The sequence below is a fragment of the Coregonus lavaretus genome (assembly GCF_964263955.1).
Source record: "Coregonus lavaretus genome assembly, chromosome: 15".
In the NCBI taxonomy this organism is placed as follows: Eukaryota; Metazoa; Chordata; class Actinopteri; order Salmoniformes; family Salmonidae; genus Coregonus; species Coregonus lavaretus.
The window spans coordinates 27,795,216-27,813,851 of record NC_140002.1 but is presented as its reverse complement, the minus strand read 5'-3'; the positions used below and the strand labels follow the sequence as shown (position 1 = coordinate 27,813,851).

Sequence of the window (18,636 nt, the reverse complement as noted above, 5' to 3'; positions counted from 1 at the left end):
ACATATTCAATACTGCCTTGCACACTCTTGCCTGCATCTAGCTGATCTAGGGTGTAATAATTAGTCCCAACAGTTGCAAATTAGAGTTTCTATTGGACAAATTCAGTTATGTTTATCCCCGTTTCGTTCCATTTGCTTCCGTTTAAGAAAAGTTTTTCAACACAATCGGAGGAATGAGTACACCCCTGATCACACGCAAACAGTTCACTTTCAAAGCAGCCACATAAAAACAGCATGATCACTTTGCTCGTTGTATATATAATTCCTTCTCGCAACTATCTGAGTGCTCTCCTCCTCTCACCTTTTCCCTTCGCTTGTGGACGTCAGTGCACAACACATCAGCTGTCTGTGACCAGGCGAAAAAACTTTCCAAGCCAAACCTTCATATCATGACCACTAACCGCTACACACAGCCTACCTCAGTGTCACTTCATAGTCAACTAGAACTATTAGAACCGGAAGTTGTCATAATTACTGTGTAAGTCTATGGAAGGGCGTGAGAACCATGAGCCTCCTAAGTTTTGTATTGAAGTCAATGTACCCAGAGGAGGACAGAAGCTAGCTGTCCTCCGCCTACACCATGGTGCTACGCTACAGAGTGCTGCTGAGGCTACTGAAGACCTTCATTGCAAAACAGTGTGTTTTAATCAATTATTTGGTGACGTGAATATATTTAGTATAGTTTTATCTAAAAACTTTTTAAGTGTTTCACTATTTTCATTTGTATGAAATTCACTGAGGAGGATGGTCCTCCACTTCCTTCTCTGAGGAGCCTCCACTGATGAACACATACGCACATGCACATGCACACACCAAAAAACAAACAAACACGCACATTCGTTAGTCCCAGCATTCCTCAATGATTCCACAATGTGAATAGAAGAGGTGGTGTTGCACCACTGCCTATTGGTTCAGCTTTTATTTTGGCGTGTAAACAGAACCTTGGCTTCTCTTTTTCTAGAAATATGACAAGAATGGGCAAGCAAACCCATTTCTCAGCTAGGAGAGGGACCCTTGTCAGCTGAGACCCTGGGAAGATAGAGGCTATAGAGTACAGACCTCAAGGCTATAATCAACATGCGCACGAGCACACACATATACACATACACACACACACACACACAAGCGTTCATGCAAACTGCACAAACTCTCTGCAAAGACAGAGACAGAAACACCTACTCACTCGTAAGTCGTATTTTTCAAAAATGGTTTATTATTAAGTTTCAAAACTTTAGTACACAAGCTGTAGCATCCATATACATGAGTACAATAATGCAATATAGAAAACTCAAATAAGCTGGTTCTTTGGGTTTGTAAAGAGGATTGCTGCTATATATTCGGACACACAACACTTTGGACAAGTGAAGTGTGTGTTTTGAGCAGTTGAAAGTTTTCCATCTATAAGAATAACATTCATTGGCTTTATGATCTGAAATAAAAAAAACATGTTTAAAACATTCTGAAATGTACATTGCCATATGACAATTTACATTGTTAGATAACACATTTAAATCAGTGTTTCTGCTCTACTTTAGAGTGTAGCACTGTAATACTGAATCCATTGCAACAGTGAGAGCACATGAAGCTCACTTCTTTTTATTTTTCCCTGAGATAATTTGGACAGTTGGCTGGTCTATTCTCCAGGCTTCAGGTCTCACAGTGGTGGATAGCTAGGCTATAACGTGTCTGGTCCTAGTGTCAGAGCAGGGACAGGCTGTGCTGGGGGCCTGCTGTCTCCTGGAGGTAGCTCACCTGCCAGGGGAGGCCCAAGGCTGGAGACGGCTCCACAAACGTGTCCATGTAGCCCTGGGCGCAGGAGGCCCACACCCCCGTTTGGTACCCCAGCCCCTCGCCCACCTGGGTGTACCTGATAGAGCTGGGCGGCTGCTCCAAGGGGTTCCCTGTCCCACAGTGTCCGTGTGATGGGTACAACTGGCCCTCGGCGGGGTAGCATGGGTAGTGTGGTGAGGGGGGGCACGAGGAGCCCATGCTGTCCATGTAGAGGTGTGTCTCTGTTGGCAGCCTGTGTGGGTGGGTGCCCTGCTGGGGCTGTATCTGGTGGGGGAGTGATGCCTGGTGCCAGGAGACGTAGCTTTGGGGCTCCTGGCGAGGAGTGACTGTCACCCTGGGCGGGTCCAGCCGTGACGTCCTCACCATTCCCACCGCCAATGGCCCCCCAGCCAGCCTGTGGCACTCCCGGTGGGAGCAGGGCTTACTGGGGGGGTTGGAGCTGAGGAAGACAGACAGGGCAGAGATGCGGTTGATGGCCCTCTGCAGGGTGGAAATCTTGGAGAGCCGCTTGCCGCTAAGGTCGTGGTTGAGTGCCACACGTAGAGCGTTGAAAGCCTGGTTGTAGTCCAGGATGCGTTTGCGCTCACGGACGTTGGCAGCCACACGGCGGGCCTTGGAGCGGACTGGGCGGCTGCGCTTCTTGGCCTGGCCCTCCTCGGGGTTGTCGCTGGGGGGGCTGCAGTCCGAGCCCTCGCTGTCCTGGAAGGGGCCCCTAGGGTTGCCGTCGCTCCCTTCATCATCCTCCCCCTGACCCAGAATGCGCAGCTCCAGCTCCTCCTCAGAGAACTCCTCCGACCCTGTCAGGCTGCTGCAGATCATCATCACTGGCTGGCCGTGGAGCTGTGGTGAAGGTTGTTGTTGTAGTTGCTCTGTAACCACTGACTTCTTAGTAGTTGCTCTGTAGCCACTGTCTGTAGCTTTTACAGTCTCTGTGTAGTTCCTCTAGATTAGATGCCGTGTACCTGGAGTGTTCGTAAAGCTGCCGTCGCTGTGCCAGGACAACCTCTGCTGTCGATCCGTGGCTTGTTCTGCTGGGCTGCCTGTCAGGTTGGTGTTGGGTGCTGTGTTCCGCGGCGTCTTTCACGGGGCTGCTGGTCGGGTTGGTGTTGGGTCATGTGTCCCGTGGCGTCTTTCAAGGAGCTGTCAGTCGGGACGTTGTTGGGTACTGTGTCCTGACAGCCCTTGTCTCCTCCTCCTCTCCTGGTGCCCTGTGATTACCTATGTCTCCGTGGGATGGCCCTGCCTGCTTTTTAAAGCCAGCCCTCCTCCTCCAGTCACATGGTACAGTCACGCATGAGGAATGGTGCTCTCTCTCTCTCTAGCTGGTTTATGGGCACCCTCCAGGCAAATGGCGCTGTCACCTCCTCCTCCTCCTTCTCCTCCTCCACAGACACTCCCTCTCATACCTTACAGGATCTCTAAGTGTTTCAGCAGTTCCACAGCCTTGTAATACATAACAAGCAAAAGCAAAGTGCTCATTTTTTGCATGACGAATGACTTTTTCTTGACATCCACCTATTGATTATTTTTTGAATATACCATATCTAGGCCATTGACTCTACGAGGATGCTCCAATATATGAAGCTTACTTCGATGTAAATCCACAAATGCATTTATTTCCCCTCAAATACCTATTATTTTGTGGCCTACTAGTCATAAGTTGCATAGAATGGTGCGGGGGGTAGAGTGAGGGGTTTTCTGATATTTATCTTAATGGGGGAGTTCCATGAAAATTAGTCACTGGACGTCCATGACAAATTGTGTGTTTATCAAACAGCAGCCTAATCTGTGTTAAGTTCGTCTCACCAATGTGGGAGAAGGAGGAAGGGAAGAAGGGAAGAGGAACTCTCTTATCTACTTTGGGTTAGATTTGTCCATGTAATTAGCTGTCTCCAGAGTGGCGATTCCCTTCGATTCCCTCCCCCTCTTCTCTCTCTCTCTTTCTCTCGCTTTCTCATTCTCTCTATCTGCTTTAGGTTTAAAGGCCATATAATTTAGGGGGACTCCTGTGGAACCCTATCCTCATAAATCAGGCCTGGGCAGCACCTGAGGACAGGAGCAGAGTACGGCCTGGACTTCAAAGCCAAGGAAAAATGAAGGCAAATATTTTACAATTAGAACCTGCAATCACTGCTAGCTGGGCAGACTGGGCTAGGGCCATCAACTCTACCTTTCCATGGTAATACTTTTAAATTGTTTCGTTTTTGAGATATCGAGATAGCCCTTGTCCAAACTAGCTGGATGGAAGTTTCAGATTGTGTTTTGTGTCAAGTGTTTTAATGGAATTGGGTTATACAGATGATCATGCTCCGAATGAGGTACAGATGATTGTGTTCCAAATGAGGTGGATTACCTGCATCAGATGTCAACTGAACAGGACAGATTGGATTTCAACTGAACCGATTGAAAAGAGCACATTCTAAAAGTTTCACCTCATCACAGAAAACAACAGTATTTTAAACTGTGTGGAATAAATGTTTTGGAGTTGGGGAAAGCCCTGCATACACAGGATTGACCTTTGCGTTGGTTGCTTTGGTGGACACAGTGAAAGGTGATTGACCTTTATCCAGGGCTCCTGGCCAAGTGTGTGTGTTGGGTCAGGTAACTAAAGTGTAGGCCCTCATGGTGAACTGAAGGTTAGTTGAGAAACATTGTTTCCTTTCTGCCCTCTTTGTTTTATGGTACATATCACGACTGAGCGAGGCCAACCGTTAGAACAGGGTTTCAGCTCTTACCAATCACCACTATCGATCAGAGGTGCATGGCAAAATATTTTTTTTGTGTAACAGTTTCGCTATGACATCAATATACTATACTTATTGAGAATCTGAATATCATTGATTTCACTCAAAGTAGAGCTTCAATCATGTTTTCTCTGTCTACAAAGATATAGAAAGCTGAATACAGACTGTGGCAAGCAGCACTTATTTCACATTACTTTGAATTGAGCTGTCAATAATTCCCAGCCTATTTGTCCTGCACTCCCTTTGCTCGGCTGATTCTATAGTCCACTGCCGATCCAATTGTCTGATCAAGGCAACCATGTTGTCCATACAGCAACACCACACTACCCTGTTGATATACTACAATACTCTTCTATACAGTGGCTTGCGAAAGTATTCACCCCCCTTGGCATTTTTCCGATTTTGTTGCCTTACAACGTGGAATTAAAATTGATTTTGGGGAGGTTTGTATCATTTGATTTACACAACATGCCTACCACTTTGAAGATGCAAAATATTTTTTATTGTGAAACAAACAAGAAATAAGACAAAAAAACTGAAACCTTGAGCGTGCTTAACTATTCAACCCCCCCCCCCCCCCCCCCCCCATTCTTCAAGCCAAAACTGCTCCAGCTCCTTCAAGTTGGAAGGTTTCGCTGGTGTACAGCAATCTTTAAGTCATACCACAGATTCTCAATTGGATTGAGGTCTGGGCTTTGACTAGGCCATTCCAAGACATTTAAATGTTTCCCCTTAAACCACTTGAGTGTTGCTTTAGCAGTATGCTTAGGGTCATTGTCCTGCTGGATGGTGAACCTCCGTCCCAGTCTGAAATCTCTGGAAGACTGAAACAGGTTTCCCCCAATAATATCCCTGTATTTAGCGCCATCCATCATTCCTTCAATTCTGAACAGTTTCCCAGTCCCCACAGCATGATGCTGCCACCACCATGCTTCACTGTGGGGATGGTGTTCTCGGGGTGATGAGAGGTGTTGGGTTTGCGCCAGACATAGCATTTTCCTTGATGGCCAAAAAGCTCAATTTTAGTCTCATCTGACCAAAGTACCTTCTTCCATATGTTTGGGGAGTCTCCCACATGGCTTTTGGCGTACACCAAATATGTTTGCTTATTTTTTTCTGTAAGCAATGGCTTTTTTCTGGCCACTCTTCCGTGAAGCCCAACTCTGTGGAGTGTATTGCTTAAAGTGGTCCTATGGACAGATACTCCAATCTCCGCTGTGGAGCTTTGCAGCTCCATCCAGGCTCTGTCATAGCTGGCCGTGACCGGGAGACCCATGGGGCGGCGCACAATTGGCCCAGCGTCGTCCAGGGTAGGGGAGGGAATGGCCGGCAGGGATGTAGCTCAGTTGGTAGAGCATGGCGTTTGCAACGCCAGGGTTGTGGGTTCGATTCCCACGGGGGGCTAGTATGAAAAAAAAAAAAATGCAGGTATGCACTCACTAACTGTAAGTCGCTCTGGATAAGAGCGTCTGCTAAATTACTAAAATGTAAATGTAAAATGTTATCTTTGGTCTCTTTGTTGCCTCTCTGATTAATGCCCTTCTTACCTGGTCCGTGAGTTTTGGTGGGCGGCCCTCTCTTGGCAGATTTGTTGAGGTGCCATATTCTTTCAATTTTTTTATAATGGATTTAATGGTGCTCCGTGGGATGTTCAAAGTTTCTGATATTTTTTTTATAACCCAACCCTGATCTGTACTTCTCCACAACTTTGTCCCTGACCTGTTTGGAGAGCTCCTTGGTCTTCATGGTGCCGCTTGCTTGGTGGTGTCCCTTGCTTAGTGGTGTTGCAGACTCTGAGGCCTTTCAGAACAGGTGTATATATACTGAGATCATGTGACAGATCATGTGACACTTAGACTGCACACAGGTGGACTTTATTTAACTAATTATGTGACTTCTGAAGGTAATTGGTTGCACCAGATCTTATTTAGGGGCTTCATAGCAAAGGGGGTGAATAGATATGCATGCAGCACTTTTCCGTTACTTATTTTTTAGAATTTTCTGAAACAAGTTATGTTTTTCATTTCACTTCACCAATTTTGACTATTTTTTGTATGTCCATTACATGAAATCCAAATAAAAATCCATTTAAATTACAGGTTGTAATGCAACAAAATAGGAAAGACCTCAAGGGGGGTGAATACTTTTGCAAGGCACTGTATGCATTAGTAATTTAAAGTGTTTGACGTGTCCAACTCCTTACTTGCAACATGGAGTCATGCAGCTTCAAGTAGTGAGCAGCTAACTAGGCCTCTCGCTTCCTCACAAGAGTTGAATGTGATTTATGTCTTTACGAGCACATCAGATTTACTGCTGCGGTTGTAGAGAGAGCATGGAGAGACTAGAGCCTCGGACTCCCCCAGTCCATTCATTTTGACAGGTGACAAGACACCAGTAATTATCGGCCGCCGGGAATAAATCACAGACCTTTATTGCTTACCTCACCATGCCCTTGACGGAATAACCATTTTCAAGCGAGAGGAACCTGCCCAACGCCACTGAACCTGAGATTTGTAAATCTCCTGCTACATGCCCACATAATGACTAGTTGTTACCTGCTCGTTATTAGAGGTCTGTGTGCCAAACGTTATAGATGTATATTCCCAAAGGGGTAGTTATAGGGGTAATAAGTGAGTAAGGTCCGGGTTCGCTAACCTTGGCTTTGCAGTGGTATGTTAATGCATGTTTTTGGCGTCCGCTCTGGAATTTTCTCACCTCAATAAAAAGGCTGCAGTCAAAAAGGAGGGCTCCCAGTGATTCTAGGCACTTCCATTTTCTCACACCACAATTCCTGAGGAATTGTTAATGTCTTAAGATAGATGGATGTTTTCACCAATAAACTCAAAAATATTTTTGTCATTTTTATGATAGTTATTTAGTAACCCTAATACTTGCTATTCTGTTTATTAAACTGGAGCACTGCTAAAGGCATTGGCACATATAGCCATATCTGTGATATGCATAATATATGCATTATCATTTAGTTACTTTTAGATATGTGTCTTTGAATTAAGAGATGTGTATGCATGCAGACATTTGTATTGATTATTGAATATAACATCAATTTACTTCAGAGTTGACTGAGGCCTCTGGCCTAAAGAATTCAGATGGCAGCAACTCAACATTGATCTGTAGTACTCTGTTGAGTGGAGTGCCTTTAGTGAGGCAATTAACTATTTCCTTCCTATGTATCAAACTTTCAGGCCACATCTCCCTTCAGATCTCTCTCGCTTGATGTCTTCTGTCACTGACGAATGCTGTCTGTCACAGGCAATGGTGTCATCTCTTGGACCAGATTAGAGATTTGTTGAGGGATCCCCCTCCCTTTCTGAGTCAGGCAGGCCTCTAGTCTTCTGTGTCACTTTTTCCTCCCTGGTGAACGGAGAGAGTGAGCCACATAGTATATGAGACACACATACACACTCAGAATGATCAGTCCAAAACCCTGTCATTTTGTCAAGTTTAGTGGTAAGGTGCACCAATATGCGAGTTGAGAGAGCTCGAACCAAACCTGAGGGGTACTCGCCCCCCAATACAGACCTCAGGGCCCCATACCATACATACAGTGTAAGTACATCAAAGGTCCCTCTAAATATGTTCTAAACAACACATGAAAACGTGGAAGGTTACTGACGTGCAACATTATGAATCATTCTGTCTGAAATTACTGGCAATTACACATGTTTGGCTGCTGCAATCTCTTTCAGCTAGCGCACCGGCCATAAAATCTGAAATGTTGGGTGGAAATAACGCCGTCGGCTTCTCCAGCACACACAGCTCAACACTGGAAGTGTCATACTCAGGATGTCTGTCAAAATGTTGACTATTAATCATTGAGTTGTTTTGATAAATACTGTACTTCAACATCACCGTTGTTTTTGCTGTTTTTTTTTTACTCCATGGTAACCAGATTTTTCTGGCATGGCAGAGATCAGTGCTCAGTGATAAAAGTGTTATCTCATAAGCTTAGTTGTTTTGTTGTTTTATTAGGATCTCCATTAGCTGTTGTTAATGCAGCAGCTACTCTTCCTGGGCTCCATACAAAACATAAAACATGACATAATACAGAAAATTAATAGACAAGAACAGCTCAAGAACAGAACTACATACATTTAAAATAAGAAGTGGCAAGGGCATGCTTAGATTTCACTCATGGGTACAGTGCAGGGCTGGGCCACTGTAGCTGGATTGACCCTGTCTATTCCAGTTGAAGAACAGGCCTTCTGCCTATACAGTAGGTGTTGGGGATGATGCACACCGCCCTGTCTCTCTTAGTCCCATAGGCATAGGAGAGGATTGCTAAAACCCCTTCTAGTGATCTGATTTACGCATAGGATTAGACTAGAAATGCAAATCTGTGAATGTCATGACATGTCCAATATTTACCCCTACCTGCATATAGTATAGCAATGTAAGCAGCTCCACCTCCCTGTGTTTGACTGCATAAATGCAGATATAAAAACAAAAATACAATGAGAAATTATGCCATCATTATACACTGCTCAAAAAAATAAAGGGAACACTAAAATAACACATCCTAGATCTGAATGAATGAAATAATCTTACTAAATACTTTTTTCTTTACATAGTTGAATGTGCTGACAACAAAATCACACAAAACATATCAATGGAAATCAAATGTATCAACCCATGGAGGTCTGGATTTGGAGTCACCCTCAAAATTAAAGTGGAAAACCACACTACAGGCTGATCCAACTTTGATGTAATGTCCTTAAAACAAGTCAAAATGAGGCTCAGTAGTGTGTGTGGCCTCCACGTGCCTGTATGACCTCCCTACAACGCCTGGGCATGCTCCTGATGAGGTGGCGGATGGTCTCCTGAGGGATCTCCTCCCAGACATGGACTAAAGCATCCGCCAACTCCTGGACAGTCTGTGGAGCAACGTGGCGTTGGTGGATGGAGCGAGACATGATGTCCCAGATGTGCTCAATTGGATTCAGGTCTGGGGAACGGGTGGGCCAGTCCATAGCATCAATGCCTTCCTCTTGCAGGAACTGCTGACACACTCCAGCCACATGAGGTCTAGCATTGTCTTGCATTAGGAGGAACCCAGGGCCAACCGCACCAGCATATGGTCTCACAAGGGGTCTGAGGATCTCATCTCGGTACCTAATGGCAGTCAGGCTACCTCTGGCGAGCACATGGAGGGCTGTGCGGCCCCCCAAAGAAATGCCACCCCACACCATGACTGACCCACCGCCAAACCGGTCATGCTGGAGGATGTTGCAGGCAGCAGAACGTTCTCCACGGCGTCTCCAGACTCTGTCACGTCTGTCACGTGCTCAGTGTGAACCTGCTTTCATCTGTGAAGAGCACAGGGCGCCAGTGGCGAATTTGCCAATCTTGGTGTTCTCTGGCAAATGCCAAACGTCCTGCACGGTGTTGGGCTGTAAGCACAACCCCCACCTGTGGACGTCGGGCCCTCATACCACCCTCATGGAGTCTGTTTCTGACCGTTTGAACAGACACATGCACATTTGTGGCCTGCTGGAGGTCATTTTGCAGGGCTCTGGCAGTGCTCCTCCTGCTCCTCCTTGCACAAAGGCGGAGGTAGCAGTCCTGCTGCTGGGTTGTTGCCCTCCTACGGCCTCCTCCACGTCTCCTGATGTACTGGCCTGTCTCCTGGTAGCGCCTCCATGCTCTGGACACTACGCTGACAGACACAGCAAACCTTCTTGCCTCAGCTCGCATTGATGTGCCATCCTGGATGAGCTGCACTACCTGAGCCACTTGTGTGGGTTGTAGACTCCGTCTCATGCTACCACTAGAGTGAAAGCACCGCCAGCATTCAAAAGTGACCAAAACATCAGCCAGGAAGCATAGGAACTGAGAAGTGGTCTGTGGTCACCACCTTCAAAACCAGTCCTTTATTGGGGGTGTCTTGCTAATTGCCTATAATTTCCACCTGTTGTCTATTCCATTTGCACAACAGCATGTGAAATTTATTGTCAATCAGTGTTGCTTCCTAAGTGGACAGTTTGATTTCACAGAAGTGTGATTGACTTGGAGTTACATTGTGTTGTTTAAGTGTTCCCCTTAATTTTTTGAGCAGTGTAAGAAGGATAAGGCATTTACAAGGATCTCCCAAACAGATGTGTTGTGAATTGCTGATTGAATACTTGGATGAAAAAAAGTATATGTTGTGCACCCACAGCACTTTAACCATGTATCATGTCATGTTTATTATACTGTCACACCCTGCTCTGTTTCACCTGTCTTTGTGATTGTCTCCACCCCTCTCCAGGTGTCGCTCTCCACCCCCCTCCAGGTGTCACCCATCTTCCCCATTGTCCCCAGTGTATTTATACCCGTGTTCTCTGTTTGTCTGTTGCCAGTTCGTTTTGTTTTGTCAAGCCTACCAGCGGTTTTCCCCTTGCTCCTGTCTTTCTCAAATTCCTGTTTTCTAGTTTTCCTGGTTTGACCATTCTGCCTGCCCTGACCCTGAGCCTGCCTGCCGTTCTGTACCTTGTCACACCACCCTGGATTATTGAACTCTGCCTGCCCTGACCCTGAGACTGCCTGCCGTTCTGTACCTTTTGGACTCTGATCTGGATTACTGACCTCTACCTGCCCTTGACCTGTCATTTGCCTGCCCCCGGTTTTTGTAATAAACTTTTGTTACTTCGACACTGTCTGCATCTGGGTCTTCTCCTGAAACGTGATAGTACGAACTGGCCATGACTGACCCAGCAGACTCGGACCAGCTCCATAACGCCATCTCCTCCCAAGGAGCCACCATTGGAAGGCACGAGGAGTTGCTTCGTGGTCTCATGGAAGGGTTCCAGACCATGGCTGAATGCCATGACCGAGCGTTTAACACATTGCTGGAGCAATTCCGCGGGTTGTCTGTTAGGTAGCCACCACAACGGTAACCTCCCAGCCCCTCAGTAACCCAGCTGTTAGCAGTGCTGCCTCCCCGGCCACCCTGGTTTCCCGAGAACCCTGCTTACCTCCCCTGGAACGCTTTGCTGGAGAGTCGGGAACCTGTCTGGCATTACTCAGAGCTGCAGCCCTCCTCCTTCCCCTCGGACCGCTCTAAGATAGCGTGCCTCATCACACTGATGTCCGGGACGGCTCTCGCCTGGGCTACGGCAGTGTGGGAACAACAGTCGACCGTACGCTTCAGTCTGGAGGAGTTCATGCAGGAGGTAAAGAAGGTTTTCGATGCTCCATTGTCCGGGAGAGAGGCTGCCCGGAAGTTCCTCCAGCTTCAACAAGAATCCCACAGTGTGGCAGACTATGCAGTGGATTTCCGCACGTTGGCAGCTGAGTTTGCCTGGAACCCGGAAGCTCTGTTCAACACTTTCCTGCACGGTGTATCGGAGGAAGTAAAGGACGAGCTTGCAGCCCGGGAACTACTGACGGATATCGACTCGCTCATCGCCTTGACCATTCGGATCGATGGGTGACTACGGAAAAACGAAGGAAGGAGAGGAAGTCCGATTCCACTCGCCCGCCCAAGGATTCCACCTCGCCTCCGAGACCTCCCGGAAGTCCGAGAGAACCCGAGGCTACCTGAGTTCCCCCAAGAGTCTCCGAAGTCTGCTGATTCACCTCTCCCCGAGCCGATGCAGCTAGGTTGAGCTAGGCTGTCTCCAGCCGAACGGCAATACAGGCATCACACGAAGAGTTGCCTGTATTGCGGGACTACTGGTCATTTTGTGTCCACCTGTACACTAAAAGACCAGGCTCACCGGTAGGAGCGAGTACTCTGGTGGGCCATACGGATAACTTTTCCTCTCCCCTTACTCGCACCCCCTTTTATGCCATCTTGCTGTGGGGGAACTAGTCGAAATCTCTCCGGGTACTCATCGACTCTGGGGCCGATGAGAGCTTTATGGACGCTACCCTGGCATCCGAGCTGGTCATCCCCACTCAGCCCCTCTCCATTCCCATGGACGTTAGAGCGCTGGACGGGTGCTCTATAGGGTGGGTCACCCACAATACCACCCCCATCAACCTACGAGTTTCAGGGAACCACAGCGAGATGATCCAATTCCTGCTAATTAAGTCTCCTCAGGTTCCCGTGATATTGGGTTTCTCTTGGCTCAGGCTACACAATCCCTTTATTGACTGGTCTACTGGTGCCATTATGGGCTGGAGCCCATTATGCCACGCTCATTGCCTGAAGTCAGCGCAGCCTGCCCCGGGACGTCTTCCTGGGGGCTCGGAAGGTGCCTTGAACCTCTCCGCCATTCCCGAGGAGTACCAGGACCTCCGGGGGGTGTTCAGTAAGGCCTGGGCCACTTCGCTTCCGCCGCACCGACACTACGACTGCAGAATCAACCTTCTCCCAGGCACCACTCCTCCCCAGGGACGACTGTACTCGCTGTCGGGTCCGGAGACTAAGGCTATGGAGACCTACATTGAGGACTCCCTAGCTGCCGGGTTCATCCGTCCTTCTGCCTCCCCAGCCGGCGCAGGGTTCTTCTTTGTGGAGAAGAAGGACAAAACCCTGCGCCCGTGCATTGACTACCGGGGCCTCAACGACATCACGGTGAAGAACTGCTACCCTCTACCACTCATCTCCTCGGCCTTCGAGCCGCTCCAGGATCCCAACGTGTTCTCCAAGCTGGATCTACGGAATGCCTACCACCTGTTGCGAATACAGGAGGGGGACGAGAGGAAGACTGCCTTCAACACGGCCAGCGGTCACTATGAGTATCTGGTCATGACATTTGGCCTTACCAATGCTCTGGTTAATGATGTTCTCCGCGACATGTTGAACCAGTTCATCTTCATCTACCTCGACGACATCCTCGTTTTCTATGGCTCCGCCCAAGAACACGTGCTCCACGTCCGACAGGTCCTCCAACGCCTCCTGGAGAACCAGCTTTTTGTGAAAGCGGAGAAATGTGAATTCCATCGCTCCACCATCCCCTTCCTGGGCTACATCATCGCTGCAGGGAGTGTAGAGATGGATCCCGGGAAGGTGATAGCGGTGGTGGATTGGCCCCAGCCTACGTCCAGAGTGCAGCTGCAATGTTTCCTGGGATTCGCCAACTTTAATCGTCGCTTTATCCGGGGTTACAGCACCCTGGTTTCCCCCCTGTCTGCACTCACCTCTCCCAAGGCTCCGTTCACATGGTCCCCAGCTGCTGACCGGGCGTTCCGGGACCTGAAACACCGTTTCACCACTGCTCCCATCTTGGTTCATCCTGACCCGTCCTGCCAGTTCGTGGAAGAGGCCGAAGCTTTGGATGTCAGAGTGGGGGCGGTCCTGTGCCAGCGTTCGGCCCTCCAATTACATCCCTGCGCCTTCTTCTCCCATCGCCTCAACACCACGGAAAGGAATTACGATGTGGGGAATTGTGAGCTTCTCACGGTGAAGATGGCGTTGGAGGAGTGGAGGCACTGGCTGGAGGGGGCGGAACATCCGTTCATTGTGTGGACAGACCACAAGACCTTGGAATATCTCCGCACTGCCAAGCGTCTCAATTCCAGGCAAGCAAGGTGGGCCCTGTTTTTCACCCGGTTCAACTTCTCCCTCTCATACCGACCGGGATCCAAGAATGTCAAGCCAGATGCGCTTTCACGTCGCTATAGCCCCGCGGCTACACCCCCAAAATCCGAGACCATCCTTCCCACCTCGTGCAGGTCTGGGAGACGCAGCGTTCCCAGCCGAACCCCGGGGTGGGGGCCCAGATAACCGGATGTTTGTTCCTGATGCTGTCCGCTCCGCGGTCCTGGAGTGGGCCCACTCCTCCTGGCTTGCCTGCCACCCAGGCTCCTTCGGACCCTGGCCTTTGTGCGACAACGCTTTTGGTGGCCTACCATGGTACCTGACGTCTCTGTGTTCGTCGCCACCTGCACGATCTGAGCACAGAGCAAGACTCCTCGGCAAGCTCCAGCTGGTCTCCTCCAACCTCTGCCTGTTCCTCACCATCCCTGGTCTCACATATACAGGTCTTCCTCAGTCTGATGGCAACACCGCTATCCTAACAGTTGTGGACCGGTTTTCCAAAGCTGCCCACTTCCTTCCTCTCCCCAAGCTACCCTCCGCCAAAGAGACGGCCCAGCTCATGGTGCAGCACGTCTTCCGGATCCATGGACTCCCAGTGGACATGGTCTCCGACCGGGGTCCTTAGTTCTCGTCCCGGTTCTGGAAGGCGTTCTGCACACTCATTGGGTTGTCAGCCAGCCTGTCCTCCAGTTTCCACCCTCAGTCCAACGGCCAGTCGGAGCGAGCCAACCAAGACCTGGAGACAAATATGCGCTGCCTGGTCTCCGCCAACCCCACCACCTGGAGCCAGCAACTAGTGTGGGTCGAATACACCCGCAACACCCTTCCCTGCTCTGCCACGGGTCTTTCGCCCTTTGAGTGTTCCCTGGGTTATCAGCCCCCGCTCTTCCCGGAGCAAGAGGAAGAGGTTGGCATACCCTCGGCCCAGATGTTTGTCCGCCGCTGTTGTCGTACCTGGAGGAGAGCCCGGTCGGCTCTTCTCAAGACCACCTCCAGGTATCAACGACAAGCGGACCACCACCGGACCCTGGCTTCCCGGTATCGTCTCGGGCAGAAGGTATGGCTGTCCACCCGAGATCTGCCCCGCCGGGTGGAGTCTCGCAAACTTTACCCCCGGTTTATCGGCCCTTTCCCCATCTCCAAGATCATTAGCCCCTCTGCTGTTCGTCTTCTGTTGCCCCGTACCCTCCGTATACATCCCACTTTTCATGTGTCTAGGAACAAACCCATGTCTCACAGCCCTTTGTCTCCTGTTCCCATGTCACACCCTGATCTGTTTCACCTGTCTTTGTGGTTGTCTCCACCCCCCTCCAGGTGTCGCCCATCTTCCCCATTGTCCCCAGTGTATTTATACCTCTGTTTGTCTGTTGCCAGTTCGTTTTGTTTCATCAAGCCTACCAGCGTTTTTCCCCTTGCTCCTGTCTTTCTCAAATTCCTGTTTTCTAGTTTTCCCGGTTTGACCATTCTGCCTGCCCTGACCCTGAGCCTGCCTGCCGTTCTGTACCTTGTCACACCACCCCTGGATTATTGACCTCTGCCTGCCCTGACCCTGAGACTGCCTGCTGTTCTGTACCTTTGCCTGCCCCCTGTTTTTGTAAGAAACTTTTGGTACTTCGACACTGTCTGCATCTGGGTCTTCTCCTGAAATGTGCTAATTGTGTGTAGAGGGGTGAGAAGAAAAAAAATATTTAATCCATTTTGAATTCAGACTGTAACACAACAAAATGTGGAATACGTCAAGGGGTATGAATACTTTTTGAGGCACTGTATATTATATGACTGTTGCCTCCCATTTAAGTTTATTGTGATGGCAATGATTTTTGTTTTTTATGATAATTATTAGGTGGAGGTCGCTAGCTACAGTGGTATCTTCAACCTAGCCTAGCTTTTAGCTAGCTAGCTGCTCTGCAAGCTAGTTTGACTTGCTATAAAGTTAGAGAAACATGTTGAGGAAAAAGTTACTTAACAAAACATGTTTTATTATCACCTGAAACAGTGGTCAGCTTATTTAGGTACACCACCTTCTTAACGAAAATGGTTTGCTCCTACAGACAGTTAATCACATGGCCGTGGCATGCATTATAAAGCAGGCAGACAGGCATCAAGGTATTCAGTTACTGTTTTATTGAAGGTTAGAATGGGCAAAATGAATGACCTATGCGACTTTGAACGTGGTATGATCGTCGGTGCCAGGCGCGCCGGTTCCAGTATCTTAGAAACCGCCGGCGTCCTGGGCTTTTCACGCACTACAGTATCTAGGGTTTACAGAGAATGGGGCAACAAACAAAAAACATCCATTCAGCGGCAGTCCTGTGGGTGAAAAAGGCTTGTTGATGAGAGAGGTCGAAGAAGAATGGCATGAATCGTGCAAGCTAACAGGCGGGCCACAAACAGGCAAGTAATGGTGCTGAACAACAGTGGTGTGCAGAACGGCATCTCGGAACGCACAACTCGTCGGTCCTTGTCACGGATTGGTCAATTGCAGCAGGGACCACACCGGGTTCCACTCCTATCAGCTAAAAACAAGAAGAAGCGGCTGTAGTGGGCACACGATCACCAACACTGGACAATTGAGGAGCTTGGCACAAGCAACATTTCCCCATCCTGCCTGGTGTACAGGCTGGTGGTGGTGGTGTAATGGTGTGGGGGATGTTTTCCTGGCACACGTTAGGTCCCTTGATACCAATTGAGCAAAGTTTGAATGCCATACCTTGTAGAATCCATGCCCCAAAGAATTCAGGCTGTTCTGGAGGCAAAGAGTGGTCCGACCCGGTACTAGATGGGGGCATTACGAATTTATGCCTTTCCTACGCACTTTTCAGTATCTGGTATTCAGACATCTTATTCAGTCACGTAACGCGCTCTGCAGTTGTGTCTACCTTGCACGCTCGAAATAAATGTTATTCAACTGCTGAAAACCCTCCCACTTGCTGGCCAACAGATTTTCTCAAAGAGTTTTCATTCAATAGGATTTTCAGTACCTTTATCTTAAGCCATCCCTTTAATTACGGCATGCCTTTTTGTTTGAATGTTGTCGACAGACTCACTAGAATATATTGAGAGAACGGGTTCAGAATATTAGCGATCAATGAAAGAAAGCCTACTTAAAAGCCAACATGGTAGGGATAAAAACACAGCAAACAGAGGACATAGAAGGCACAGTATGTGGGTATGTGTGGGTGCATTGTGATGGAAGGTGGGGTGTGTGTTTTTGTGTTTGGAAAAGTGTAGAGTTCAGTGAGTGAAAAAGGAAAATGGTTGCAAATGCCAGAGCCCATGTGTGTCTGTGAGCAGGAGTTATGACAGAGAGAGCTTTCAATTTTGTGCAGATATGGGATATACATTTCAAAATAAATTATAAATATAGTTTATTTATTTATTGTCTTATCATGATGGAACGGTCCCCAACCCTATACCCTATACACCCACCTGAGCGACCCACACACTAAGGATAAGTCCTTATCTGTTTTATAGACCTACTGTAAGTAACCTATATGCAGCTAAGAAAGAAAGATAAACACGGTCAGAGACCCACACATTTTTTTGGGGGGGGGAATATACTTCTCCCATGGGCAAAGAAACTCAAAAGGGGTGATGATATTAATTAACAATCATTTTAATCCGAATGTGCAAATTGTTCAAACAGATCCGCAAGGTAGATGGATTATTTTAAATATCTTATTGGACCATAAACAGATTTGGCTCATTAATCTATACGGTCCAAATAATGACGATCCACGCTTCTTTGAGAATATACACTGCTCAAAAAAATCAAGGGAACACTTAAACAACACATCCTAGATCTGAATGAATGAAATAATCTTATTAAATACTTTTTTCTTTACATAGTTGAATGTGCTGACAACAAAATCACACAAAAAGTATCAATGGAAAGAAAAAAGGATGTCTGGATTTGAAGTCACCCTCAAAATTAAAGTGGAAAACCACACTACAGGCTGATCCAACTTTGATGTAATGTCCTTAAAACAAGTCAAAATGAGGCTCAGTAGTGTGTGTGGCCTCCACGTGCCTGTATGACCTCCCTACAACGCCTGGGCATGCTCCTGATGAGGTGGCGGATGGTCTGCTGAGGGATCTCCTCCCAGACCTGGACTAAAGCATCCGCCCAAACTCCTGGACAGTCTGTGGTGCAACGTGGCGTTGGTGGATGGAGCGAGACAGATGTGCTCAATTGGATTCAGGTCTGGGGAACGGGCGGGCCAGTCCATAGCATCAATGCCTTCCTCTTGCAGGAACTGCTGACACACTCCAGCCACATGAGGTCTAGCATTGTCTTGCATTAGGAGGAACCCAGGGCCAACTGCACCAGCATATGGTCTCACAAGGGGTCTGAGGATCTCATCTCGGTACCTAATGGCAGTCAGGCTACCTCTGGCGAGCACATGGAGGGCTGTGCGGCCCCCCAAAGAAATGCCACCCCACACCATGACTGACCCACCGCCAAACCGGTCATGCTGGAGGATGTTGCAGGCAGCAGAACGTTCTCCACGGCGTCTCCAGATTCTGTCACGTCTGTCACATGTGCTCAGTGTGAACCTGCTTTCATCTGTGAAGAGCACAGGGCGCCAGTGGCGAATTTGCCAATCTTGGTGTTCT

The 18,636-nt window shown here is 48.3% G+C and overlaps 1 protein-coding gene across 1 annotated transcript; it reads right to left on the bottom strand.

Moving 5' to 3' along the window:
* Positions 1 to 1,206: 1,206 nt before the first annotated feature.
* Positions 1,207 to 2,978, bottom strand: LOC311142153 (class A basic helix-loop-helix protein 9-like). Its single transcript, XM_084177745.1, has one exon. It carries the CDS (start codon positions 2,611 to 2,613, stop codon positions 1,699 to 1,701), a length of 915 nt encoding a protein of 304 aa, XP_084033871.1. The 5' UTR covers positions 2,614 to 2,978; the 3' UTR covers positions 1,207 to 1,698.
* Between the last annotated feature and the right edge of the window lie 15,658 nt (positions 2,979 to 18,636).

Coding starts and splice junctions, on each gene's coding strand:
- LOC311142153 (XM_084177745.1), bottom strand. CDS start 2,613: ATGATGATCTGCAGCAGCCTGACAGGGTCGGAGGAGTTCTCTGAGGAG.